General features: G+C 37.0%; 1 protein-coding gene across 3 annotated transcripts in view; it reads left to right on the top strand.

The window, feature by feature from the left end:
* MYO3B (myosin IIIB) overlaps positions 1–27,964 on the top strand; it is a 227,727-nt gene that overhangs the window by 49,867 nt on the left and 149,896 nt on the right. For all 3 annotated transcript variants that reach the window (XM_085323242.1, XM_085323250.1, XM_085323256.1), the window contains one exon: positions 3,011–3,156. In XM_085323242.1, coding sequence (XP_085179368.1) covers positions 3,011–3,156 — 146 coding nt within the window. The remainder of the gene's footprint in view (positions 1–3,010; positions 3,157–27,964) is intronic.

Genomic DNA, 27,964 nt, shown 5'->3' with positions numbered 1-27,964 from the left:
ATTTTATGAGCACGTACCATTTTTACTGGAGGTGTAACTGTTAGCTGTGAAGCAGGCAGCATCTCAAGAGATTTTATACATTCCTTCCTCTTCATTCTGTAGGAAATATGCTATCTGTGRAGCTGAGAAAAGCTCAAAGACTCTGTTGTTGTTTTATTAAGCAACAGTGCCACTATCCCTTCTCTTCACCATCCATCACAAATGCAAGTTTCTGTGACGCTTATATTATTTTGGCATGGCTTGCAAATAAGCTCTCTAAGAATACTGAGGTATTTAGCCAGTTTTGCCATTGTATTATGGGCCTACACTTAGAAGCAGTTGTGATATGCTTACAGAGGAAGCACTGGTGCTGTCTTTTAATGCAAAAGACCACAATTCTGTTCCTGGCACTGCCATAGATGTCSAATGTGACCTTGAGTAGGTGCTTATTTTCCTTCCCTTAAAAATAAAAATATATTTCTCTGCCTCATAAAGTTTGAGGACAAAAAACAATCTGTTTGTGAAGGACTCAGCACAATGATGAGAACCAAACAAGTTGAGATGGTCCCTTCTAGCAGATGGGCTCTAGTGGTTTTTCAAACAGCAGATAAATATTTTTGATATGTTAGAAAAAAGGAAGGGARTAATAACAATGCTTTTAATTAGTCACATGTGAATAAGCTCCTTGCAGCTGCTTCTGAGTCGCAGCCTTGGGAGCTGACTTGCATATTTTTTAATTTTTATTTATTTATTTATTAAGGAATGTCCTTGAGAATACAGGTGATTTTGAGGATTGTATAAATAAAAAAAAGTAATCAAGAACTACAAGCTTCCTTTTCTATCTCTGAGCAAAACTGCAGTTAAGAATTACAAAGGAAACATTGGTCAAAACCAAGTGTGACCTCTTCAAAATGAAATATTTTAAGCATATCTGATGGATTTGCACACTGACTTTCTTATAAATTATCACAGCAAATTTCAGTTCTGGTCCTTCTCTTTCAGGCATGGTGTAAGGAAATGAAATTATCATGTAGACCTCTCAGTCTAGACAAGAGTGTTTCCTTGAAATGTGTAGAATCTGACTGCTGCATAGTAAAACTTACTTTGTAAGAGAAAGAGAGATCTCTCGGATGAGATGAAGAATATAATAAACTCAGGAACTAAGAAATATCTCAGCGCTTTCATTCAAAACATTTTGTTGAGGAGAAAGGAGAGGGGGAAATGATCCTTCTGTCAGTGATGAGAAGTGCTCTGCCTTTTCAAGCTGACAACCCTCCTCCACGTCCTGAATCTTCTTGTACACTGCTTACTTTTATTTTTCCTTCTTCTGTTTATTTGATGGTGAGTGTAGAGAAATGTGTGTTTTTGTTTTTCTTGGATAGTTTGCAACCATGATGCTGACACCCACCTTATGTGTTACAGCTCACTGATGTTCCTCAGGTACTGATTGAGAAACACTGGTSCAATACTCTATGAGAAGATTCTTTGACATTACAGCTGTAAAAGGGGAAGTACCATTGTCAGTATGAGGAAAGAATCTCTTTAGCATGCTAACAYTGAGGAGGAAGAGCTATTTCAACATTTGTTTTTAATATTGATAGAAAATTTAAGAAAGCTCGTAACTTTTCTAAACTGATTTGCTCTAGGAAAAGAGCAGTAGTACGTAGCAAAGGAATTAACTAACAATCAGTTGTTATTGCAAAAAAAATTTAACTTATATTGCTCTGTTATCTTAACCAGCATATTTAATATGTTCGTTTCTGAAAAACATAATGAGTGCTGTGCAATGGGGCCATGACTTCCAGACAGGTCCTGTGGGCCCATTGGACAGAACCTCAGCTAGGGGCAGGAGCACCTCTGTGAGGTGCAGCTCGTGGAGAAAGTAGTAGAGAGGGTAACCTGGAATCAGCAGCAGGAAAGGTTTTCCTATAGCAGATGGTGAGTGGCTCTCTTTATTCCCTGCAACTCTGCCAGCTGCTACGTGGGGTGCTGACTTGCATGTTGGCATCTCTGCAAGGCAGTGTCCCAAACTGAAACCCTAAGATGGAACTCAACCCAGTGAAAAAAWTCTCCCCTCTACGAACGTAGATCTGGATACCCTGGGACACACTATCAGAAATTCTACTTGCCTTAAGTACAAATTAGTAACAATATTTAAAGCAGTGAGAAAAATCGTGGAAATAGATACAAGCAAAGTGTAGTGATCTGACAAATTTTCYGAGTAGTTATTTTAAGTGATGAGATTTGAGAAGATGAGCTTGAGCCAGGGTTTCAAATCATGATAGAATAAAAGGCAGTGAAACTAAGATTTTGCTTTATCCCTTTGGGAAGACAAGGGCTAAATTTAAACTTGATTTTGAACCTCATGTTCAGATGCAGAATATTTTCCAGCTTCTAACAGTGATTTTAATTGGCAGCAGGCATCAAGTTTGTGGTACAAAAGTCTTCGGATGTCCGAGAAAATACTCCCTTTAACTTCAATTTTCATTAGACAAGGCACATGGTGCATTGATTAATATTTTTTTAATACGCCAATCTAGCAGTGACAGTCTAAAAAAAACCAGTAGAAATGAGTGATGGAATACACTTATCTAAAAAAATACAGCTATGCAAATCAGTCTGTCTTCATGAATAGTCATAGAAGTAAAAAAGAATGACATCAGTAAGATTCTTTGCTAGTGTAGTTGGTTTCTCTAGGAATTGCTTTCAGAAGCAGAATTTGGTAGAGTGGTGTTTTTGCTATAGACATTTGGAACCTCCCATGGAGCTTTATATTAAAAAAAAAAAAAAAAAAAAAAAAAAAGAGAGAGAGAGAGAGAGAGAGAGTTAAAGAAAACAAGCATAAGATAAGTTCTAATTTATTGTTATGTTACGTTGGATTTTTCCTAACTGAGCAATACAGGCAATAACATGAATTTGAAAGCTGCTTAGGCTTTTAGTCATGACTCACAAAAGTACTTTTGTGTCACAGTAGGATGGCATGAATTGTTCATTGAGTTAATGCATTATTTTTTCCTCTTTTTTATGATAGGTCATTGCTTGTGAACAGCAGTATGATTACTCTTATGATGCTCGATGTGATGTATGGTCCCTGGGAATAACAGCTATTGAGCTGGGGGATGGAGACCCTCCTTTATTTGACATGCATCCTGTGAAAACCCTTTTTAAAATTCCAAGGTATGGCACTAGATGGCTCTCTTGACTCACTAGTTTGTTTAAAGGTAATCTAGGCAGATGTAAAAGAAATATTTGGTAAAGATTTTTGCTTCAAATCCTGAGAATCTGTTTTTGGAAAATACATTTGAAAGGTGCAGTGTTAAAAGGACTTTGTTCAGCCTGGCTTCTGCGATAATTTGTGCTTAGGACCAYTTGAAATGATAAATAATTACATACTTATTTTATTCTTATCTTAGAATATAAATGCATATACTATCCAGTTACCTTTCTTCAAAAGTGTATATCTTAGCTACTGTTGATACAAACATTTGTTTCAAAAAAGGAAGAAGCTAACATTTGAAACTGTAGAATAATGTCTTTTAAATGTTATCCTCCTAGAGTCTTAGGCTTGTTTTGCTGTGGAAGAAAAACACAGTTTTGATAGTGCTGTGTCTTATCAGTTTCAGCAATCTGTATTCATTATTTATTTTTTTACTTACCAAAGATGCTAAGATGTGAAGATTTAGATCTTCATACATAGAAACAAAAGAGGGATTGAAATTTCCTCCATGTATGTTCATGTAGATTAACTGTGTTATTTCACGCAGTCTGTTTTTGGTTTCATTTTGTCTTCATTTTGTTTTCATTACTTATTCTCCTGAACAAGTWAAGATTAGATTGACAGGGTAAAACAGGGTTTAACAACAGAACAGTTCCAATAATAAGAGAAATGTATCAAAAATTTGTTCAGCATTGATTACAGACTAGCCTATACTTGTCTTTTCCACATTTTGCTGGTACAGAAAGAATCGCCACTGGCAGATAACAGTTTAAAAGCTTCAACAATGCAAGTGTTTGACCTTTTGTTATCTGCACAGTTATCACAGGCTTTTAAAATTTCTTCTGATTGCAATTTGCATTTCTGATTAGGTCTATTTATATGCAGATACTGTTGCGTTAGGTTCTGCCTCATATAGTTATCTCCTTCTACCCAGCCTGGGCATGAACCGCCACCACTAYTTATGGAATTATTCAGACTAAAGCAGCAGTTCATCTCGTTGCCTTTGTGCAAGTGTAAAACGGATCATGACCATTAAGGTAGTAAGGGAGGTTTCATATTTCTAAACCAATATCTATAAATTTTATCAGAGCTCAAAACCATTTGAAAAGATAGCTGTCAATAGTATAAAGTAACAGCAAGCAATAGAAAGATATATAGAATAGGACATGTGGAGGCTTTGAGTTGTGCATAGTTTATCTCCTTCTCTACTGACTATTGCATCTCTGTATCTGGCAGTATCAAGGTGAAGTATCTATTTTGAGTAAATAAATAAGGGATGACTTTACTAGATAGAATATAAATTGGTAGAAGTATCTTAATTTTTAAGTCAAGTGATTTCCCTCTGCTTTGAATTTTATGAGCTATAACTCTAGTATTGATAACTGTACATTCATAAATAGACTATAATGAATGCTGGATGGCTTAAAGACCTGGGCAGTGGGAAACAGATCTCTCCCGGTGGTGATCTGAAGTCAATCCAGAGGGATGAGAAATATGACCAAAAGAAGCATTCCTCTCTTGCRGTTGTTAGACAGTTTAGAACTAATATTAATCCAGTTCCTGATGTCTGTGCTGCAATTCATGCCTTTTTAACAGTGTTTTCAACAACAGCATTGAGATGCTTCCCATAGTGAAAATGGTTCTTCCAGGCTGTGGTTAGAGTGCTCAAGTAGCAACATATAGAAGAGAAGCTTTGCAATTGATCAGTTATCACTGTTGAATCCAAAATCTTCTTAGTTTAAGGATCTGCCATCTTTATACTTTCTATTTTCGTGATAGTATGTATRTCAGGCTGTAACACGCAAATATTAACCCAAAAGTGTTTTTTAGTAGTTGGTTTCCCTCAGTGGATTTCTTACCTCTGAGTTTATCCTATCTTCCAGGGAGCTCATGCAAATTCTTATTTTGTATAATGTCTTGTAGCAAAGTTGTTTATCTTTACCTAGATTTTATTGTCAGAACTCCTTCCCTTTACTTCATTGTGTCACTCACTAGCTGTATTTGATACCCTTTAGCTGCCATGTGAGAAGTGTAAGACTCCTGTGGCTTTTTCTTTTGGCCAAGCCACAGATTCTTACTTCTCAGGTTCTTGTCCGAAACTTTCTCTGCATCATATWTTTGATCCAAAGTTCATCCCTGGTTTTTGGCCTTGTGCATGTATGCACACTCTAGTTTCTGACAGAGACATACAACATTTAATTTCTTGATAACAGCTCTTTCAGTTGTGGTKTCTTGTGGTTTGAGAACAAACTAGCAGATCAGGTTTCAGTTATTGGTAAATGTAGTACTAATGTACTAAATGTTATGATGCAAAATGACACCAAACTGTGTTGCAGCACGTGTGTCTCATGACTGTGGTACCCTCTAGTCAAGCTTTGTTTTATCTGGAAATGAAAAAAGCCATTGAGAAGGATGAAGAATAAATACAATGATTTGTTGACATACTGCACATATCAAATTTCTTTGTGTTCTCCCTGGGTAATTTTTGTTGGTTGAACCGATGTGACTTTAGTATGGARAAGAAAAGGCTGAAGTTGCTGTTCACAGTGAATGACACTTGGACATAACGCAGCCACAGAGTTACCTGAAATTRTGTCCTTTTTCCCCTTACAAACTTGAATACAGTTGATCCGTATGTTTCTGTTTACAGCACTGTCTGTGTGCTAGACTGGTCTGTTCTGTGTGCTGCCTATTTCTTTACATTAGCAGAGAAATCTGTGGTAGTTTTCAAGTTTTGTTGTCAAGGAGTTCTCATGAATGTACTTCAAAATGTTTATAATATTGAAATTGTCTAAGCTAGATACATAAATCTGTGCATACATTTCCACATAATTCTTCCATTTGCAGATAAGGAAATAAAGTARTTAAGATTCTATATCAATTCGGTTGGTTTTTTTGAGGCAGCCAAAAATTGTGCTATTAGCCTTTGCATTGAGTTCCAGACACTTGTTAGCAGCAAACTGAAATGAGACTGTGTATTTGTTTGCTCTCAGTGTTATAGGATAGTTCTGTCTCCTGCTTGGGTAGAGTGACTGTTCTTTTAGCTCTGTTGCTGTACGAAGTGATGCAAAACTTATACAAGATAACAGATCAGGCTATAAAGAGCAGCAAAAATGATAATGGGGATGGAAGAACTGACTTCTGGAGAGAAAAAAAAACAGGCTAAATATGTGTATCTTAGGTATGCAGTGATTGTGGTAAAAATTACAGTAATACTGATATTTGAATAATGTACTACCAAAGAGGAGGGTAATATAATGCGGTGCTGGGGTTATTGGAAGAAAATTTAAGAAAGGGAATAGCATGGGTGGAAAGTCAAATTCTTTGAAATTTTTAAAACCAGTCTGGACAAAACAACAGCAAACAAATTTCTCTTGCACTGACTGTAAAATGATATGTTTGTTAGGATGGATCCTTCCTGTCTGACATTTTAATAACACAATTCAACTTAATGAGGTATAGATAGAGGCCTTAGCCTTAAATGGGTTGCATTGAGATCAGTGAGTCTTCAYTATGGCTTTATAGGGTTTGAATTGACCACTGAATGAATGATTTTTATAGTCTCAGCCACAGCTTACATACCCTCAAGAGCTTTGGAGATGCATTCTGCATAGAACTCATGTTAGCAGGTGATACAGGATTAGGCTCTTACTGCTTTCATATGCTGATTTAAGCATGAAAATGGGAAAAGGTAACAGTAGTCAAACATTCTACACTTCTTGTACTCTCTAAGCAAGAAGCAAGTAAAGTATTAAATTAAACGGGTACAATTTACAAAGCCAAAGTGTTCTTCCAGCAAGTAACAAATTGCAGTTCTTTCCGTACAGCAGATGTAACCATGGAATAGGAGGTCAGTGGCACAACTGAAATGTTGAGGAAAGTTAAAATTTCAATCATCAGGAAACTTTTTTAGTGCACTCAAATCTTTATTCCATGATTAAGGCTCCTGTTTAACTCATCACCTTCAACTAGCAGAGATCTACACCTAAATTCTGTAACCTGAACCACACAAGGACAAATCTCCAGTTTGAAAGGATTAGAGATCTGCAAATAAATGTGGCTGTGGATACATCATGAGTTCCCAAAAATCGCTGGGAGAGGATGCCCCTTATGCCCATCTAAATCCAAACCTACTTTGACATGATTTCTGTTTGAAACATTTTGCATCCTTCTCTGAGGAGGACGTTATTAGAAAACAGCATATCTTACAATAAAATATTCCAGCTTCCAGTAAAACATTCTCCCCTCTCCCCATTCCAGAGATATACCTTATTGAAAGAATCTTAAAATTTATGATTTTCCCAATATTACTTCTTAGTGCAAGCTAGAATCTGCATAGAAATGACAGGAGCTCATTGAGTGACAGCCCTGTGAGCTGCCAAATCATATTGGAGGCAGATCTATAACACAGCAGTTTGTAATAAGGAAAGTTCTGAACTGAAACTAAGATGTTTGATTTTTGTATTTTTGGTCATTGCTCTGAGGTTCCTAGCTCTATAGTTTTATTACTGTTTTTCTTTGACAGTCTTCACGTCTGTCCTTTACCTTTAGCTGTAGGGAGACTCAGATACTTCAGTCTCTGATTACAGTCCCATTTGCTGAAAGTGTTTCATTTGATTGAAGATGTCCTTACCGCACATAGTAGATAACAAGGTCTCAGTCATTCTCTCTCTCTCTCTCTCTCTCTCTCTCTCTCTCTCTCTCAGGCTCGCTCTCTGTTTCCTCAACCTAAGCAGCAACTGTCTTGTCTGATTGCTTTGCCTTTCTAAAAAAAAAAAACATGACTTCTGCTTTCTTATTTTGCACAGTTCTTCCTTCTTCCCCAACCCCCATCCTCTTCAGGGTAAGGACTTTCTTGCAAGAATTCTAGTGAAATGCTTCTATTAGAGGAACAGCAGTACTTGAAAGACTGCAAACAGATGTGTTATTCCCTATTCTCCATTTTTAGTGTGTCTTAAGCTGTAACTGCTAGCTGCCTACAGTACAAAATGGGTGACGTATGCGCACTGATGAACTAACATTGTTGTTTCTTGRCCAAAATCAGACAAAAATATGCTGTTTCTTATATCAAGATTTCAGTCTTGCTGCTACCAGATGGCTTTTTGAGAACAGATCAATGAAAAAGTTTCCTTTCATTGAGTCCAACAGTATAAAAATATCATGAGAGATTAAATTTATCTCAGCAAGGTGCTCAAATTTCAGGGGGCAGATGAGCACTCAGAATTTGTGAGTGTCTCAAGCTGGGCATGAAAAATAGGTGACCCTACTGCACTACACTCTTCTGGAAATCTGACCAGGAATTTCACAGTAGGAGATGCTGAATGCCGAGCACTTTTGAAAATACTGATTTTTTGTGTGTGTCTAAGTACGAACATTTTTGATTGTATGGTCTGAACTGTGGATGATGCCTAAAAACCTTCCAGTGGTTAACCACTTCTCTTGCACTAAAAAGAATGTGGTGCCTGCAGCAAATAGCTGATAGCCAAAAGGAGAGAAGAAGAAATGGCAGCTAAATTTTAAGTTGGATGTTTCATTAGACACTAGCCTTCTAAGGCCTAATTTTTGTCTGTATTACATAGGTTTGGAAGAGGAAAGGGTACATGTGCATGGACTAATGAATATTTTAAAACACCTCTTTCATTCATGAACATTTATATGAATGCGCAGTGCCATGGAAGCAATTTTGATACCACATGAATGAGTGTTAATCTTAAAACTTAAATGAGAAGAAAGCGTTATGTTAGAGCAAATGTTAATGTTCTGTTTTTCAATGATGCACACATTCTACCTCATCAAAATGAATTCTTGGACCAAACTCATAAATCTCCAGAAGAGGGACCTCCAGTGCCTATAGATAGAGATAAATCATGCTGAGAAGACACTGAACCATGAAATGATTCTGTTAACATGTCATCTGTCCCGAGTATATTTTCAAATCTCCAACAGAAGGGTCTAAATTATGAAGGGAAGGTGGCCTAGTGAAGTTGGTAATCTGGGACTTGGTATTTTTAACCTCTTCCGTCTGCTGCCGCAAYTTAGGATGTGTCTGTTTTGGCTAAATACTACAAAGTGAAATATTGTCAAATGCTGACTACCATTAGACCTAAGCTTTTRAAAATAAAACAGGCCCGTAAATTCTTCAAACCCTGTTATCTCATGACAAGTGTTACATTGTATCAGTACTATCTCTGTTAGCAGTGATTTGTAATTTTGAAAATAAAAGTGATGGCTATGATAATAATCTGGCAAACAAGGTAAATATTGTATTCTATAGTCTGGAAAGTGTTGGTGTGTAAACCCATGCAACATAGAATTCAGACCAAGTTGTATACATCCTCTGTTTCAGGATCTGTTTTTTCACTTTCTGTTTATAGGTGGTAAATTAAGAACAGTATTCTAGACCACACTGATAGCTGACACTAAAGAATCTGAACCAAATTCCCCTCTCATGGACATATCAATCAAGTTTTGCTCTTCTGAAGGCAGTAGAAAGCACCTGTTTTAAAACTGACTGTTGATAAGAAATGGATATTTAATTTTCTTACCCACAAAAAAAATTTTTTTTACACTTCATTAATTCAYGTTAAATAGCCAGGAGTGGGGTGGAGTGGAGCTACTGAGTACCCCATTGGATGGTGTAGAGCTTTACCTGCCTACTGTGCTGGGACCTGAAGTTCTTGGGAGTGCCTGTTGGCTTGGGCTTAGTGAAGCTGGACTGCTTCAGGAGACAACCTGGATCTAGCCAAAACCAACTCAAGTATCTCCACTTCCTACCGGATTAGCCCTTCAACTTCCAGGCAGTTCACCAGTAGGCAATCTGAATACTTTTGTACTCTCCATGCAAACAYTCACTTCATCATTAATATTATTGGTAATGCTCTCTGAGGAGGTTCTGTTAGACTGCGTAGTTATTGTCATTTTTAAGATATGGTAACGTGAGGAGACAGAATAGACCTGTTTTCTTTTAATAGATGGTGTGACTGTAGGTCTGTCATTTGAGTTAGAGGTGCCAAAGTATTTGTGCCTTTTCTTGGCCTTGTTGTATATGATGTGAAGCAYCTGGCGTACTAAGGGTAGTTTCTCCCATTTGAACAGGTGAAAACAGTTAAGGGGACACTAGTCCTTGGGATTAACATTATATTAACAGTTTCCAACATAACTTTTCATATTGCAGRTGGCTGTACCAACCTTGTTTGCAATTTTACCGTCTGTTAATACTGATGTATCATGTAGTCTACACTTTGACTCCTGTTACATGAACAGTAAAGAAATACTACATATAGTAGTATTTCTACTATAGTATATGTGTATAGTGTATGCATATATATACACACATATATGCATATATATACACACATATATACATATATATATAGTATATATGTAGTATACTACATATCATATGTCTATAAAGGACAATAAAGCTTAGAGTTGATTGCTTTTGTGAAACAAAAGCACAAAGAATTAATAGAATTGTAGTTAATTAAAATGAATTGTCTGAAATAATTAAAGAAACACACTTAATATAGTCTTATGATGAATAATKTGGCAGCAGGTATAAGTTTCATAGCACGTTGTGTCCTAATGGGTATATGAAATGCAGTTAAAGCAGTGTTACTGAATTACTTCAAAGGACCAGATTCTGCCCATGGGTATAGACAGCGCATTGTAATTTCAGTAAAAGTTGTGTATATAGGTCTGAGGAATAGTTTTTTCTTTACACATCATTTTGTTGTTTGATACATTGGATTTTCATTTACTTGTGGTTGTATTTTTACAGAAAATACCAAATTACAAGAATGTGAGGTGATATGTCACATACAGTGTCCTCATGGTCCTTCCTGGTTGGTATACAAATAGCAAAGAGATTCAAGAATAGAAAGTCTTGCTATAGGCATAAAAGAATACAGATCTGAGATTGAGGGTTAGAGAAACCCCTACAATTTCTTCAGTGGGTCTTATATAACCTTGGAAAAGCCAAACATGAATAGATTTTCAAAATTTATTTTGGTGCTTTGCTGTGCTACTAGGTAGATAGTAGAATTTTCCAAGAACACTTACATGTTTCACTTTCTTTGAAACTCTTTATATCACTGTTGTGTGTTTCATTGTTCTGAAAAGTTCAGGATCACTGATTTCAGAGAAGGTGAGACACTGAGGTATTTTTGAAAATCTTGATAAATGCTTATATTCAGCTATGTAGTCTTTACTGCAGCATTTTAGAGGTTCTTGGCAAAACTTTTCTAAAGCTTTTAAACCCTTTCTTGATACTTTTTTGGTGGAAAAGATCCCATTGCATGCATCCCAAGTGAGGTGGGTGAATGTCCTGGCCTTTTGTGTAATCTGGCAAAGCCTGTATTCCATAGAAAAAGTTTTGTGCTATGAGGACAAGATATTTTCATGTTATTGTCACATTGTATCACAGTTTGCAGCATTCCAAAAACATGCCATATCAGAGACTCCATCCKTATAAAGATGTATAGGAAATTATTCTTTAAAGGTCATATCAAACAGCTATATGAAAAGGTAAAAGTCAAATACATCCTTGGTTTAAATATCAGAATTAAATAGATTTACACCAGGGTTGAACTGAGTAGTGAGTTGCTGGTAGTAGAGTTATCTTCATTACACCATCTGTGTCTTAAAAGCAAGAAGAGCTATTTATGTCTAAGCCCGTATCAAACATATTTATGGGTAATTGCTCTTTTAAGTCTGGCAGTGGATCTAAAAATGGAAGTATATGCAGTTAGCAGTCATATCATAGCAAAATGGTGTCTGTTTCCCATGCCTTGTGCCATTATACCTTATGTCATTGTAATATATTTGAAAAAGTGGTAACATAGTATAAACACTTTTTGTAGAGTACATGAGGCAGTAGAGAATCAGCCCTAAAATTAAACCTTACAGTTTTCCTCCTCTTTCCTTACTTCAGTTATCACATCAACAGTTATACAGTAAGTATTTCTTCATGAGTTTTCTCTCTCTATTCCTTTTCATAAATTACATATGAATAGATTTTGATTTTAAAGATGCCTTCTTTATTCAGATGTATTCACAGCATAATTTCAGCAAGCAGCAAGTAATTCATGCTTCATGGCTTGTTCCTGAGTAGTCTGTTGTAAGAATTTAGTATTTCAGCTATTAGGATAGACTTGGCCTGCACAGWATTTTGCTGCTACTTGATTGGTTAAGATGCTCTCTTCCAAATGGGTTTCTAGCAAATACATGCAGTTCCAAAAGTAAGAGTATTGTTTTATATATGTATTCTGCAATGTTTATATAAAACAGTCTATTTTAGCAAACATTCCTGACAGTTTTGTTGCTAGAACATTCATGGGGATTACTTACRAAAGAGATAAATTGTATGCAACTTGAATGAATTCATTGAGAAACTCAAATAAATAATCATGAAAATAAACATGCCAGGATATCAGCCATTTCCTGGATAAACAGAAAAAAAAATCACCTCTGATATTCTATTTTGTTCTCTGCGCTGCACTTTAACCTTCTCAGAACTCTAGGTAGAGGCTGAAATGCCTGACAGATGTTTTTAGAGACTCCATTTGCAGTTCATTTTATGCATTAAATTCATATAAACTATTTTAGTCAACTGGTTTCTGGAGTAAATTATTACTTTTCAAAATCCATTGCATAAGTAATAGCAGACTGCTGAGATACAGTAAGTGCTATTTTGTTTTACTCTGGTGGAAAATTTCATGCTGACAAGGTCAAGCCCTGCAGAGAGCAGTCAASTGATGAAAGGCATATCCAGCACAAGGAGAAGTGGTAGATGGACATCTACTAACTGTTGTCTTCTTGGAGACRAWTGAGGATTTGAGATGTGGCTTAGTTAAATTCAAGGCATTGAGCTGAGCTGCAAAATCTTGCTTTTATAAACAAAGAGTTGTATTGCTTTTAATATGTTTTCAGAATTGCCCATCTTTTCATGACAATTCATATAGAACTATGGTAATTAACAGCATTGTCAGCCGTTATCCTCAGGGAGTAAAATACTCTGAGGGCCACAGAATAGTCATTACCTACAGTAATTACTAATTTTAAGGAGATTCTTACTATGGTGCATGGTAAGCTAGAAGCTGTGATGGAGAACATGGAGCATGACTGATTTTTGTGTGTGTGTGTGCAGGAAAATACTTGTACTTTGAATTTAAAATGAGTTTGAAGACAGGGTGGGAAAATCAGTCAGTTATAAATAGTTAACAGCCAATTTTCCACCATTCAGCCAAGAGAACAGCTTTTTTCCAGGTAAATAATTCGCTTGTAATACTGCTTTACAGTAAGATATTTGCTGGTCAGATATTGTTGTATGATGGATTAATATATTTTGTTATGGAAATAGATTCCTAGGATAAAAATAATTGAGATAATCTAGGAGTCAAATTGCTCAGTGAAGAACTAGATAGCTACATTTTCAACATATAAATCTACATCATTACCAGAGCTTGCTGAGAGACTGATGATGCCTTATTAGATAAGGTTTAGATAGATTACTTGCAGCGCTAAACAATTTACTGAGAACAGAAAATGGGCTTCCAATATMGTCTAGAAATGAAACATCACAATTATTTGAGATACTCTGTAACCTTGGAAACAATTGGGAGCAGTGACATCAGCAACAATTATGTGCAATTTTTATCTTTAGTTTATCACCAAGGTAACCAGAGCAGGTTTCCATACTTGAAATTTTAAGAATGTCTTGGTTCAGTAGAAAATGAGCATGCATGAAGCAGGCATTTAGAATTTGCTAAAATTGCACTCTGTTTCACTTTTGAAATGCTCCATCAGGATTTAAATTGTGTAAACTCATCCTTTTTTTTCCCCTGAAACAGCTGCAGGCAAATGAAGCCTTAGTTATTGTGCTAAATTCTCTGAATACTGGAAAGAAGGGAAACACTGAATTTCTTTTGCTGGCCACAAATATTGCCTTGGGGTTTTATTTCCATTGTTTAAAAATCTAAACCCCAAACAACTATCCATAGAGGCTGCAAATTGCTCTACAGTGCTTTGGGACTCGGCCACTTTGGGGACTTGGTCGCAGTTGGGAACACTACCTGTCCTCACATCTAACTTCCTTTAGGGAAGCTTTGCAATAAAGTCTGGGTTCACAAGCGACTTGCAGACAATGCTGCCTGAGGAGTACACTGGACCAGTGATTCCCCTAGGTTCTTTGGCCACAAGACCTCCTTAGCAAGTCTGCGTTGTGGCTGTGCCAGTCAAGAATGGCCTGGCATGGTATCTGTCTTCATACCCGCTCCAGAAAGACTTCTTTCTGCACTGGGCCTTGAAGAAGGTACTGCTTGAATTGAAGCTTGTTGCATAGTAGAAAAGCCTGTAGTTTCCTTCATCATTGCTACATGACAGGAAAGATATGTGTGGTGAGAGCCATAATGCAGAGAGGGGGAGTGTTGAGATTAAAACATCTCTCATCTGTGCCTGGCTCAATTTTAGAGGGAAGCATTTCAATAGTAAAAAGTGATAATCCATATCTGTCATGTAGGAACGTGAAAGGGGATATACAAAGGAGTGGGGTTTTTTTGTTTGTTTAACTCTGAAACAAAATCTCAAGTTACAGCCACATTACTTAGCAACTTAAGAACGTATATACGGATTTAGGTTCCTAAATCTTGTAGATTTTAGCTGTGATGTCAGCTTTGTCAAACAGTAGTCACTTTTTTGTATACACGTTTACCAGTAAATTGCTACATACATAAAGTGCACCCTTCTGTTCTAGTGCTTTACTGTGCACTCAGCTTATGAGTTTGCAGGACAATTGATGTACAGGCAGCTTTCTGTCCTTATTCCTTGCAGATGCAAGTTAAAACATCAAGTTTTAAATATTTGTTCTTGTAGTGAATGCAGTCCTAAAGAAGTGAAACTATGTTTTAAACTGTTAGCCCTGTGGGTTTCCAAAACATACTTCATAGTCTGTGGCTGATATTGGGGTTCAGTAGTCCACAGCACATGGAATGAATTGACCAAGAAAATTAAATCTGATTTTTGTCTGAAAAAAGCTAATCCACTCACATACATAAGGATTGCAGAGAGAATAAGATGCCATTTCACACTACTAAAGCCTTTTGTGAGATGTAATCAAAAAGCAGATGCCTGTCTCAAGAAATAGAATATTGATGTTCACATTTGTAAAGGCATTAATTTACTGACTGATAGAAGCAGGAGAAAGTGAAAAACAAACTTTTTAGATACTAGTCACATTCTAACAAGATTGTAATTATCTTTAAGATTGTAGTGAATGCGCATACATTATTTTATTTTCATAATAAATAGTCCCTAAATGCCTATGTGCTTTGACCTCTGAGGTAATTTTCAGAAATATGCAATAACAAACAATTATGCTATTTGCAAACATATTTGGTGAAAAGGAGCTGTACCTTGAAAGGTATAGATTTGCTTGCTGCAGTTATCAGTTTGATTAATGTTAAAATTCTGTGCAGTATATTTAATCATTACTCACGATTAGTGCAGTAATAATGCACTGGGCATATCTACACATTTACTATTAATAATTAATATCTTATATTTCTTTCCTATCACAGGTGTAATCATAAGTTAGAACTCATAAAAAATTTTTAAAGAAAAATTCATTGGTGTAGACATTGGTTATAAATCTTGTTAATTGCAGTATTCAGGGAGTTAATAAGGAGTTCAGTGGGTTTATTTTAGGATAATGAAAGCCCTAGTGCATTTAGATTACAGTTGTGTTGCATCTACTCTCAAGAATCGTTTCAGGAGATGCAGGTTTTCATCGCTGTTGTAGGGTCAAGAATTCCTAGATAAGACAGCAGATACTGCATTCTGCATTGGGAGACCAAATTTTGCATACAAACAAACAGAAGTGTGGTCAGAGTAAATGATGGTGGATTGACAAAGGTTCRTTAGTGTTATATGAAGAAGAATGACCTAAGAATCTCTGCTGATAATTGACTGAAAATGAATTCCCTCTAACTGGATAAACCCTTGAACAACCTGGTCTGAACTCATAGCTGACCCTCCTGTGACCAGGAGTTTCGGCTAGAGACCTCCTACCGTCCTTTCCAACCTGCATTAGTCTGCGATTATTCTGTGCTGTGATGAGAAGATTCACTTCATCCATGCAGGTGTACAAGGGAGATTCAAGTAATACACAGGTTATTTCACTTATCTATCTGGTCTTAATGACAACAGTTGCTAGACTAACTTATCTGGTATTGTGGTAACCCTTTAAAAAATGGCATTGAATGACWGGGGAAGGCTCGTACAAAAGATTTTGTATCATAAATCGAACATTAAGTAAGTTCACAAAGTTCCATCAGTCAGAATCTGTTGGGTATAATTCAAAAATACTAGGTGCGTAGCCTGGTGCAAAATAGATCAAACTGTAATTTCATGGTAGTGGTGGTCCATTTTAGCCTTAGAACTCCGTACAGGGAAGCAGGAAAAATGCAAAATGCCATACACTGCAACAAAAAACAAAAGTAGAGAACTAACTTGATGAAAGTGTAATTTTCTTTTATTTTTAGCTACGTGTTATTTAAAATCGAGTGCTCGTGTCATGTCAATAYATATGTGTATCTATCTATCTATATATAATCTCCTCTTAGTTCCTGTTAATTACTGAGAGAAAATTCAGGAAGGAAGACATGTTTGTGTTTCATATTATTTAGTGTATTTTTAATACTGTAACTGTATTTTACTTCTCAGATGGCTTATTTCAAAGTTTTTTTTTTTTTAATTCTTTGGTTTGTGTATTGGATATTCAACTCTTGCTGAACCTATTAGGAATTTAAAAAAAAACTCCACAGGTGCAAGTAATGCCCACTTAACTCATACATATGGTAAATGGTATTTGTGAGAGCTCCCTTTGAAGAAAATTAAACTTGATCTGTTCACTCGGGAGGATTACAGGAGAGCTGTATCAGAACTCCTGTAAGAAAAAGAAGGGAAGACAGGACTGTGTATAGTTTTGTTATTATTAGACAATATAAAATTTCAAACTTTCCAAAAGGACACAAACTCATCTTTTTTCTCAGATTTGTTGAGGAAACAGAATGCACAATTGTAGGTAGCACCTGACCGTATTTGGAACACAAATAGCCAATGTTTTCTAATGTGTTAAAGATAAAACAGTTCTGTAATTCAGGCTCTTGTTCAGCAGGTTAATATTTACTATAGCAAAAGATATCAAAAAGACATTTGGGTATTCTTAATGCTTGCTGCTATTGCATTGTATTGTTTGTATTATGGTTTTGATTACTGTCTGTGGAAGATGAAATCCTTTCCCAGTTGAAGTCAATGGCAAAAATCTATTGATTTTTTTTTTTTCTTTTGGGGCACCCAGTTTTGCTTTGAACAACATGCTTTTCCCATAGCTGCTGCTTCAGTCTAATGTATCCCTCCTGCCCATTCTTGCACCTTTAGCTGCCCTGCAGTTATCCATTTCTGGACAGCACAGTCTGTCATGTGGTAATCTAGCTTGTGGGGTAGTCACAGTCCATCTTCAAAATGTACCTTCTTACCGATCTGTATTTTCCTTCTTTCTGTTTCCTAGATTATATTTTTGGTTATTTTATTGTTTCATCTCTACAGGCCAAGTGTCCATGCTTTCATACCTGTACCAAATAACTTAAATCAGGTCTCTTCTCTATGCCAAACATGCTTTATCACTATGCTGTTTTAACTATTTTAATCATCTCCCCTCTCAACTTCTTGCTTTCTCACTTCTGTCCTTTTCAGTCCCCTCAAAATGTTTAGTGAAGGTGCTTGTGGTTTTGTTCTGAGATAATATCTTATGTTTGCCTTTTTGGGTTTAGTTTTACTTGCTTTCATTGTCTTTTTGTCTATTGTTTTCACCTTTTGGTCTTCTCACTTTGTTTCTCCTTTGAGATTTTTCCCTTGGCATCATCTTTTCTTTCTTTCTGCCAGGACATTGCCTCCTGACATTCGGAACATTTCCTTTTCATGTCTGTCGTTTACTATTGCTCCTTTCAACTCTTCTTTTTCCTGTCATGGAACTGTGGATGTTAACAGTTCCACATCCTGGAACTTAACATCCACAGTTCCATGACAGGGATTTCATTTTGTAGTATTTCAGCTTTTTTTTTTTTTTTTTTTTTTTTTTTTTTTTTTTTTTTTTTTTTTTTTTTTTTTTTTTTTTGTCTGTCATTGCAAGAGTAACTGCTTTGCTACACTTTCTCCCCCACCCGTAGTGTTTTCTGTCATAAATATATTTTAGGTACCTTTTTCACTTCCTAGACTCTCTAGTTCTTGTGAGTCAATATTTTTCCCACATTATTTTCTGCTGCCTGCTCAGTTGTTTCAGGAGACAGGTCAGTTTTAAACTAGCTTCTTACAGGCTTATTGGGATACTGTTTTGTAGCTATCTATGTTATTTAGTTCTGCCTAAAAGAAAAGATTTATTTGAATTGCTGTCATGAGATGCTCTTTTATAAGGAATAAGGTCTTCATACATGTTGTATTGTGTTTAATACTTTTCACTCCAGTCGTAATCTAGAGGGATTCATACGTAATAACATTAAAAAAAAAAAAAAGTCAAAAATTCAGGTATTTTTTTGAAAAAATTTGTTTGAAGGAATAGTAGAGAGAGAATTCCATTCTGCATTCAGTCATCATGCTCAGAAGGCATTACCTTTAAAGATAATTCCTTTTTTAAAAAAATGTATTTTTACACATCCTGTATGTTTCTTTATGCTTCAGCATTTAGTCCAGCAAGCACTCAGCCTATTATTTCAGAATTTTTATTATACTGCTCCTAATGGTCCATCATTAACTAATATATTACTTTTGTAATTATTTATTTCAGAACCAGACTGGTCTGGCTGTCAGAATAATATTTGTAACTTGTTGCCACTATTCTTAAAATGAGAGTAAGGGAAGTTTGAGTCATAAAAAAGTATTAATAAAGAGTAATCCCTGTTTCCTGATGAAAGTGCAGAGTCTAGGCATTAGTTTCTATCAACTCTAATAACGGAATTCCATATTTTGTAGCAATTATATCAAGCATGTATTAATAAGAATATTTTATAGGGTTGCTGTTCTGTTTACTTGTATTTCTGAAGACTGTCAACTAAGAAAAGGTTCCGTAGTGTGAAATGATAGGATAAAAAGCTGTCGTGTTGTTGGAAATGAGAGCTAAATTGATCAGACAAAGAAGTGGAGGTGAAGCAGCAAAAAAAAATTGCCCAATATTTCATAGCAGTTTACTAGCAGAGCTAGTCAGAACAGAAGATGTTTTTTCTGACTCCTTATTTAGTATCCAATTGAAGCTGCCTTGCCAGGATGGAAATGGTGCTTCTGGATTGTGTTTTTGGTCTCTGAAATCAGAGAGGCAAATAACCCCCGGTCAGACTGGTCTTAATTCTATTTTACCATATCCTTAATTGTTCTCAACATTTCTTGCTTCTTCCCCTTGCATTTTCCTGTTAACTGTACCTTACTATTCTTGTATTAACTACTTTTCTGAAATATCAAAGGCCTTTTGCTTATGGTAGTCGTAAGAGTCCTGTCAAATTTAGTCTTCCTGGACACAAATATGTTGCTGTTGCTGGCAATTAACTGTCAACAGATCAACAAATTCTGAGTCAGGGTACTGAGATTAGTTCGGTATTTGTAAACTATTGCAAAATATGCATCAGTTCTCAAAAACAAGATGAAGGATCTCAGATTTCTGATGTTGTTTCTACTGTCTTGCCAAAAATTCTTGGCTGATGGCTTCTCGTAAGTCCACCAAGATACCTTTGAGGCCTGATGAGCCTAAGATAAGCCCAACCCTTATTAGGTTCTGGAAGACACCACAGGAGATGACTTATGTTTCAGTGTGTTTCAACTTGCCCCTTTTGGTGTTGGTTAGTCTGACAGTCAGGACAGTCTGACAGAAATCAGACCATCCAAGGGCATAAAATTCCTATTTCGTACGGCTTTTACTAAAAGAACACTGAAAAGAGGAGGATCCTGGTCCACTCTACTAACTTTCAGTTCATCCTTTATTTTCCTGCATAACGACCAWACTGTCCCAAAGCTGATGGCAGGCAGTGTAATTGCACATCATTTTTTCTGTATTTGCAAAATCTCTTTTTAACGGTTAAAAAAGCTTAGGAAAATATTGAAACAGATTACTAAATCCTCTGAGAAGCTGAAATGTCATGGTTTTGAAATAAAATACACAGGTAGGATAATTAAAACTATCACAGTAATGCTGWATACAGATCAGAGCAACAGGAATTTTTATCAACAGCCTTACAAGAACCTTTACTTAATCAAGGATTGATTGTTTTCTTTGGTGCATTGAAGCATGGGTTTAATGTGATATTTTTGGATGATTTTTTTTTAAGCTACAAATTGGCAGTGTAGAATAATAAGTACTACTAAACGTGTTAAATGATGTCAGCTTTGCATGAAAGGTTCTTCTGTGGAAGGAACCTGAGTCCAAGCTTCTGCTCTCCGTCTTTTCTTTGCTTCTCTAAAGAAACAGAAATATTTCTGTGGCAAAGTAGAAATTGATTGGTTGACACTCGTCACAGTTTTGCCAGTGCTTTTGAAAGGGAGAAATAAAGGGTGTTTGGCTGGTCATGTAGTGAAATGAACAATAAGTTACTGTGTTCCTGTAAGGAACCTGTTCTAGCTGACCTGGCTTGGAGCAAGGCTGCAAGACTGGATGGCTAGACTAGATGATCTCCAGAGGTGCCTTCCAACCTCAGCTGTTCTGTGATTCTGTGAACAATTTCCTTTTTCATGGAAATAAGTCAGTGAAAATACTAGACTCTTAGTGGGGAAAAAAGGGCCCTGAAAAGCATGTCTCAGCCTATTGGAAGATCAGAAGGACCCTGTGTTACCTCGTGTGTCCAGCAGTGAAAAGCTTGTTGGCAGACTGATCRTGGTACTGATGGGGCCTTGCCTCATGTATGGGGCTGCAGGARGACAGAACTATGGGACCTGGGCAGGTTGTGTATAAGACTCCAAATTGTTCAGTTTTTCCGTTGTTAATCCTGTCTTCCTCCTCTTAGGAGATGATTTGTAGCATTCCTGTTAGCTTTCCTCTCACTGAGTCAACTTTAGTCAGCTTTCCAAGAATGTATCTGCTCCACGGGGCAGTGTCTTCAGCCAGGTGGCCTGMTTCACGCCTCTTGCTGCCTGATGGGCATTGGGAGTCTGTAACACGTAGAGTGCAGGAGGACTTGCCCTTAGGAATTTTCCTGTGGGATTTTTCACTTTTGCATCCTAACAGATATTTTAGTTTCTAATACAGTCTACAAATACGCAGTGKAATTGCAATATTTTAATATTCTAACTGCAGAAGTGCAATGTCTAGACAACACCATATGTATTTCAGTCAGGCATGGAAGTATTACTGTCACATTTTTCTCTGGTAGTTGATGTTCCCCTGCTTTCCAAATTCACAGAGCCATGATTTTAATAGAAAAGCAAAATACTACATTGCAGTAAAGATGTGAACTGATTATAAATAAAAATCTCTACCAGTATTTCCTCTATTTCAATTAATTACTGCTGTTAATTTCAGATCCCTCCTTAACTCTGAAACTTTTGTGAACAAATGAAATGAGAAAGCATAATTATAATTGGATTATCCTAAATATCTTTTTTGAAGCTTGACCACTGGAAAGCAAAACTGTATGTTTTCACTTGCATTCAAAAGTATTTATCAAATAAAATACTTGTTTCTATCTCAGTGAAGCCAGAAACTGAAACTGGAAACTGAAGAGTAAATGACAGAAATAAACGATGCCTTTTCAAGTACTGAAAAAGGCTAATGAAACTTTGTAGAAGCCAAATCCGACTGAAAGCAGTGGCCTGTGAATTGCAATGTTCAAGAGAAAAAGTCAAAGATAATCCAGATATTCCCAAGTAGGGCAGGTTGCAATACTTTGTCACCCATTTTCTTCCGGTCTATGTGAACTAAAAATAATTWAAAAAGATGATTTTTAATATAAGGGTTATTATTTGACCTTGAGAATGGTTTAATGTATGAACATATTATTTGTATCCATGCTCATTTGTTTGAAGGTGACTATTTTTCACATATATATCATTTTGAAACACAGGGTTGTTCATGTGAAGGAGGTTTCTTCTGACAGCCTCTTTATATTCTTCCTGAAGTGCTTTCCTTTTGGCAATGCGTAAAGTGAATCTGGAAAATCAAAATGAGATTTGTGCATAATTTGGGAACTGACAACGTTTTACTATTGATTTTTTGCTCCTTATTATGCTRGTTGATGAAATATTCCAGGCTGGAGACATGTGAATAAATCTTGATTAAATGTATTTTAAAGAAGCAGTTGATGTTTTGTGCTTTTGTGGATTTTTATTTGTTTTACAGCTAGGCCAGAATCTCATTTTAATCTACTAATTTACCTATTTAGGGGCAATAGAATAAATAAACRGTCATGTAAAATCACAAGCAAACTGGGGCAAATGTGGCTTAGTGTAACAAAATTCCTGTTAGTAAGAGCCATTGTTTTCTTCTAGGAAAGAACGAAAATAGACGTCCAGTTTGTATTTTTTTGATTAGGACCCTATATTASCCCTCCCCCTCAAAAAAAGCTTTAAAAATGCATTTTTCCTCTAGATGCTTTCAAGCAATTAAGACCTTACGATCTCTTCATTGTATTTGTCTTTTTAATGTTCAGCTTGCTYGCTATAGTTATATCATACACTGTTGGATTCGGTCCCAACTTTTTGCACTCTGTACACACTATGGAAAAATATAGAGTATCCRTTCCAGTGATGGAGAAAATAGCTGATAACTTTGTAATGAAAAGAAACTAAAATACTTAAGCAAGAAGCATATTTCTCTTTCAGCAGTGAAACAGTAATGACTGGTGTCCTACTTCCTCTTAACTGATTTTGTTCCCTCACTAGGTTTTGATCTTGGTTTAAAGCAGCATATCCTTGTTAGAATTAAGGCAGTTGCACATTGTTTGAGTGGTTACATCTTTGATATTTGAGTGGATAAGAACTGGAGTTGTATGTTGACAGTTTTGAACTAGATATTTACAAGAGGAACGGTAGTCCCTTCAGAGAAAAGGGAGGAGGAGTGGAAAAGGATGAACTATTCAGCAGTTAATCAGTTGCCGGAGAGAAGGCTGGAGAGTGAATTTGGCAGGAGCTTACTTTCACTTTCCCTTCCCTCTGCCAGTGTGGGAGACGAGTGGGGACAAAAGGTAGGCTCTGTGTGGAAGGAAATAGAGCTGCAGTGAGCAGCAGGATAGAGAGCACTTGTCTTCTCTCCTTTAGATTTTATGTCTCTGGATGTTGATCATTTATGTCTGTAATTGAGGTCTCCAGACTGTTGAGCTGAATTCTGCTCAGTGTTTTGGATCATATTTCAAGGGAGTGCTTATATAGCAGAGTGAAATAAAAATACATGAGCTAGCTTGGCTACTGCATTAAGCCAGAACAGCACAAACGTGTGAACGTCATTGGCTCTTTCTACTATATATCATGGACATATAGCTGCTTAGGAACAAATAGCACTATTGCCTTTCTGAAGTTGGGAACGTTTGTAAAATATCTGTGTAGATCACACCAAATGTACCTTACTGCCAGTATATGAGCCACATTGTCATTRTGGTCTTTTGGTGGCCAATCTATAATACAGAAATCAAAGCTGTGGCCTTTTCAGATTTCACGGGTCTAAGAGAGTGGAGTAAGAAGGCTTGCAATTTGAGGCCTTAGAAGACTGCCGATTTACCTACTCAAAGTCTCCACTCAATCCAGTTATCTGAATACATGAATGCTCTCAGGTGAGAATAGTAACAGGATGTTATGGAGCATACCTGCTCCTCACTTTTGGATGTTGTGTTGTTTAGTGCTTATCTGAGTAAGGTATCTTGGGTACAATGCCTAGATAAAGGTGCATCAGTACAGGATCCATAGCAGCCAATATACCTAGTGGGAAATATTTAAGCTAGTTTATAGGAAATGCTGAAGATGTTTGATATCAGTATTGCTCCTTGCAGGGACATAAATACCTTTGGGATTGACATGTTGAATCTTTTTCTAGGATATACTGTACCCTTCTTTCTCACAGAAAAAAAAAGATTAGCTACCCCCCTCTTAGCCTGCGCTTGGGTGGTTAGAGCACTAGGATCTGGGATTAGTCTGTTCCCTGCTGTAGAGAGCTAGGTAGAGAGGTAAGTATGACTGTGCTACACCCTAAGAAGCAGGATAAAGAGGATGTGAGGAACTATGACTTTTCCAGCTGTGCCTCACATATTGTGTTTTGGTACATGTAGTCTCTGAATGTGCAGTTCATACCTTGTAGGCTGGATAGGAGTGGGAATGCTTAGCTTATATGTCTGGTTAAGATTTAAGTGAGATTGATACCTGGTATTGTCAAGACTCACACAATTCTAGGCATTTTAGGATAAGGAAGTTCAGTTGCCTTTGGAGCCCCTCAGACCTGCTTAGTGGACAGATACTGCTTTGGACCTGGGGCCATTTTGCCCAGATCCCACACTTAYAATGTTGCTTCCAATTTTGTCATAGATGCTATATTCTTTCTGATCTTCTGGCCTCTTGAGGAACAGAGGCAATGCGCTGCTGTGGCTCCCAGCCACGGAGGCTTCATGCAGCAATATTCAGATTAATGACACCTTTCCACTTACCTGAATGGCAACTTCAAAGGCCTGCCTCCAAATACAGGGAGGTTTCACACTGATCACTGCTGCTGACCCAAAACTCTACAGTTTTCTCCCTGACCTGACAGAGCTGAAGCCAGTACCCTGCTTCTTATGGAGAGAACTTTGGTGAAATATGTTAGTAGAGGTCAGTAAAACTTCAGTAGCCTTAAGTAAGAGGCAGATGAATGGGAGGCTGTTTAGGACGTGAATTTTTCAGTCAGATCAGCGGAAGGCTCTGGTTGATTTGRATGGGCTGTGAATGGAGTACATTAGGAAACCTTCTGAGCCCTGCTGAGAATCCTGTGGTTAGATTCAGGGGATTACTCATCAGCTCTTGATGCTTTGCATGGGCAGCACTTGATGTGCTGTGAGTGTGTGAGAATTTTTCAGGTATAAAGGCAAATATTCATCAATTTTTATGTARACTATATATTTTATGTAATCTTTTGTAATAAAATCTCATAATTACATGTGGTTAGCTTTAGAAGGTAGACGTTTCTGGTTTATTTCACATAAAATCTGGCTCTGTATAAACCTAGGCAAGTGTCAACATAACTGTTGCATCTGGTTACCTTTCTTCAAACTGCTCAAAAAATTTCGTAGCATGCACGTACATGTGATTGCCAGAGCCTGTTCATGAAATATCCACGGGCGTTGGGTAGTCATCTGCTAATTCCTCCATTTCAAACAATGTGTTAGGCTGATGATAAAATCTGATCATTGGGGTCCCTATCTTGATTTATCTTTATAAAATATTTGGCTAAATTTGCCGGAATAGTGTAAAAAATAGTTAAGTATGTTTTCAATTTTTTTAGTTTGTCAGAGAAGCATTTTAAGATGAAAGGATTTACTTTCTCTTTTGTCCATAAAAATGTATTGGTAATTAGGCTCGTGGCATAATGTAAAGGACAAACGGTGCTCRCTGAACTGCATCATTGGCCTTATTGTGGTAAAATGACCCATTTGATTTTGCCAGCTGTGACTTTGGAGKCAGGGTGAATGACAGAAAACACATAAAGCTCGACAGATTAAAATATTTCCAGAACATAACTGTACACATATCATTCAGAATTCAGCAGCAGTTCTTCCTTGTTAATGTCCTTAGGTTCTAAGGAGCACTGTGCTTTTGTAGGGGGTCTCTTGCACAGGCTGAATCCTGCTGTCCTTACTGATGCAAAACTCCCTGTGAAAGACAGCATCAGCGTGACCATGGAAGGCACAGAACACACCAGGGTAGGCAAACTCCTCACAAGAGCATGTATCTGCCTAAGGAAATAGAACATGTAGTTCTCTGACTAATTATAAATTATAGAAGGAACTAAAGGACATGACGTTGAGAAATAAATGGTTGGTTACTCATCTTGCATCAAAGGAGGACGTTTTCAAAAAACAAGCCCAATTATACTCACTTTTGCAATAATTTTCCTATCTGCTTCTTTCAATTTCCATCACTTATCCTAGAAAATAAGAGGACTTTGTCCTTCAGCTTCTCATATATGTGGTAAAGATAATTAAAATGTTACATGCGGATTATTCTAATTTTTCAAGTGGAAATTAGGAGRGTAAGTTATGTCAGCAAGTTAATAAGAGATAGCTTTTGAGTTTTTCTCGAATGTATTTTAAGTACTGCAGAAGCTACCAGATGCTCATGAAGTTCAATGTTGTCARCTGATGCAAGGATATAAAAGTGATAGAACTCCCTGTGTTGGATTTAAWGTAATCTAGCGTCACAAATGGCCCTGGTTAGATCTTTGAGCCAAAGTGATGAAGCAAGTGTTGTGTTTCTCTGTGATTTAGCATCTGATAATGTTGTGACTTGTTTTACCTTTTTATTTAGTAAGTGATATGAATCACAATTGTGTTAATGAATTTTTACTGCAGAAGACCTAATGTGCTCACAAAAAAAGTTTAAGCTCTTAAATACTGAGTTACCCTTCCATATTTGCCTTTTTGTGTAGGCCTAAAACTCGAATTTATGTCCTATTGCAGGAGTCAGCCTGTGAAAATGCCATGGAAGCGATAGTATTTTCTGCCATCACTGTGGAACGCCATCTCTGGTGTCTTAGGCAGGGAGCAGGTAGAAAGCTAAACTGACACTCCTATGCCCTTATCGAGAAACTCTTTTAGGACAGGATGCTGAAAAAGGGTGACCTGTTTTGGGCTACCTCCCATCTGAGCACAGATTGTGAGCTATACAGTTGTTTGGGCAACTAACAGTGAAGAGCCAATGTTAGTCGGTGTTGCTGAGCTGAGACAGATGTCTGGCTATATGATTACCCTTCCTATTCTATCTTACTTYAGTACAGTGTCAAAGAGGTTAGCCCCAAAAGAGCGTCCAAGATTTACACCTGGAGGGATTATAATAAGCTTCCACAGCAGACACACTTTTAATCTTGGGAGCACTGGGTACAGAATTTATTGGGAAAGCATATGGTAGTTGCTGCTCTGCAACTGATGGTGAAGGTGCAGTGACAGTAGCAGTGAGTGACTTCCGTTCCTCCAGATGTGGATTCGAAGTGAAGTGCACGTTTATCTCGGTGTCAAAGCTGATACTCTCTACCCCATGTACACATCCTCTGACTCACTTTTAACACATGCACCTAATTACATCCTAACTTGCAAAGAAAAGCAGCAGATCCAAGACATGAAGTGCAAACGTCTTAGGTTTTATGCACCACAGCCCTTTCCCAGGTTATCTGATCCATTGAACAGGATGTGTCCCTTGTAGTGCAACTATTACAGCACGAGCTGTGTGCACAGGCACTGAGCTGCGTTTGCCCAAGTTGATGGTTAGGTTTTGCATTTTACCTTGCTCCCTGTTCTACCCTGAATTCATTGTTACTTTTGTCATTTTTGAGCCAGGTAGAAGTTGTAGTCGTACTTAAGATTGCACAGTAAAGATGTCCTGAAAGAAGCTAGATTAGAGAGAAACAAAGCAGCTTAGCACTGTGGCACAGAGGAATACTAGAGGGCCTGACATGCTGACTTATGGGAAAAACCACAAGGCATGACATAAGGATGCCTAAAGTTAAGATGCTTACTGGGGAGAAAAATGATGAAGAACAAAAATCAACTCTTCTATGAGAATTTCCAT

The sequence above is a fragment of the Rhea americana genome, unplaced genomic scaffold (assembly GCF_003343005.1).
Source record: "Rhea americana isolate MKP2758 unplaced genomic scaffold, rheAme1 scaffold_12, whole genome shotgun sequence".
Taxonomy (NCBI): domain Eukaryota; kingdom Metazoa; phylum Chordata; class Aves; order Rheiformes; family Rheidae; genus Rhea; species Rhea americana.
This window is presented reverse-complemented; position numbering and strand designations above follow the sequence as displayed.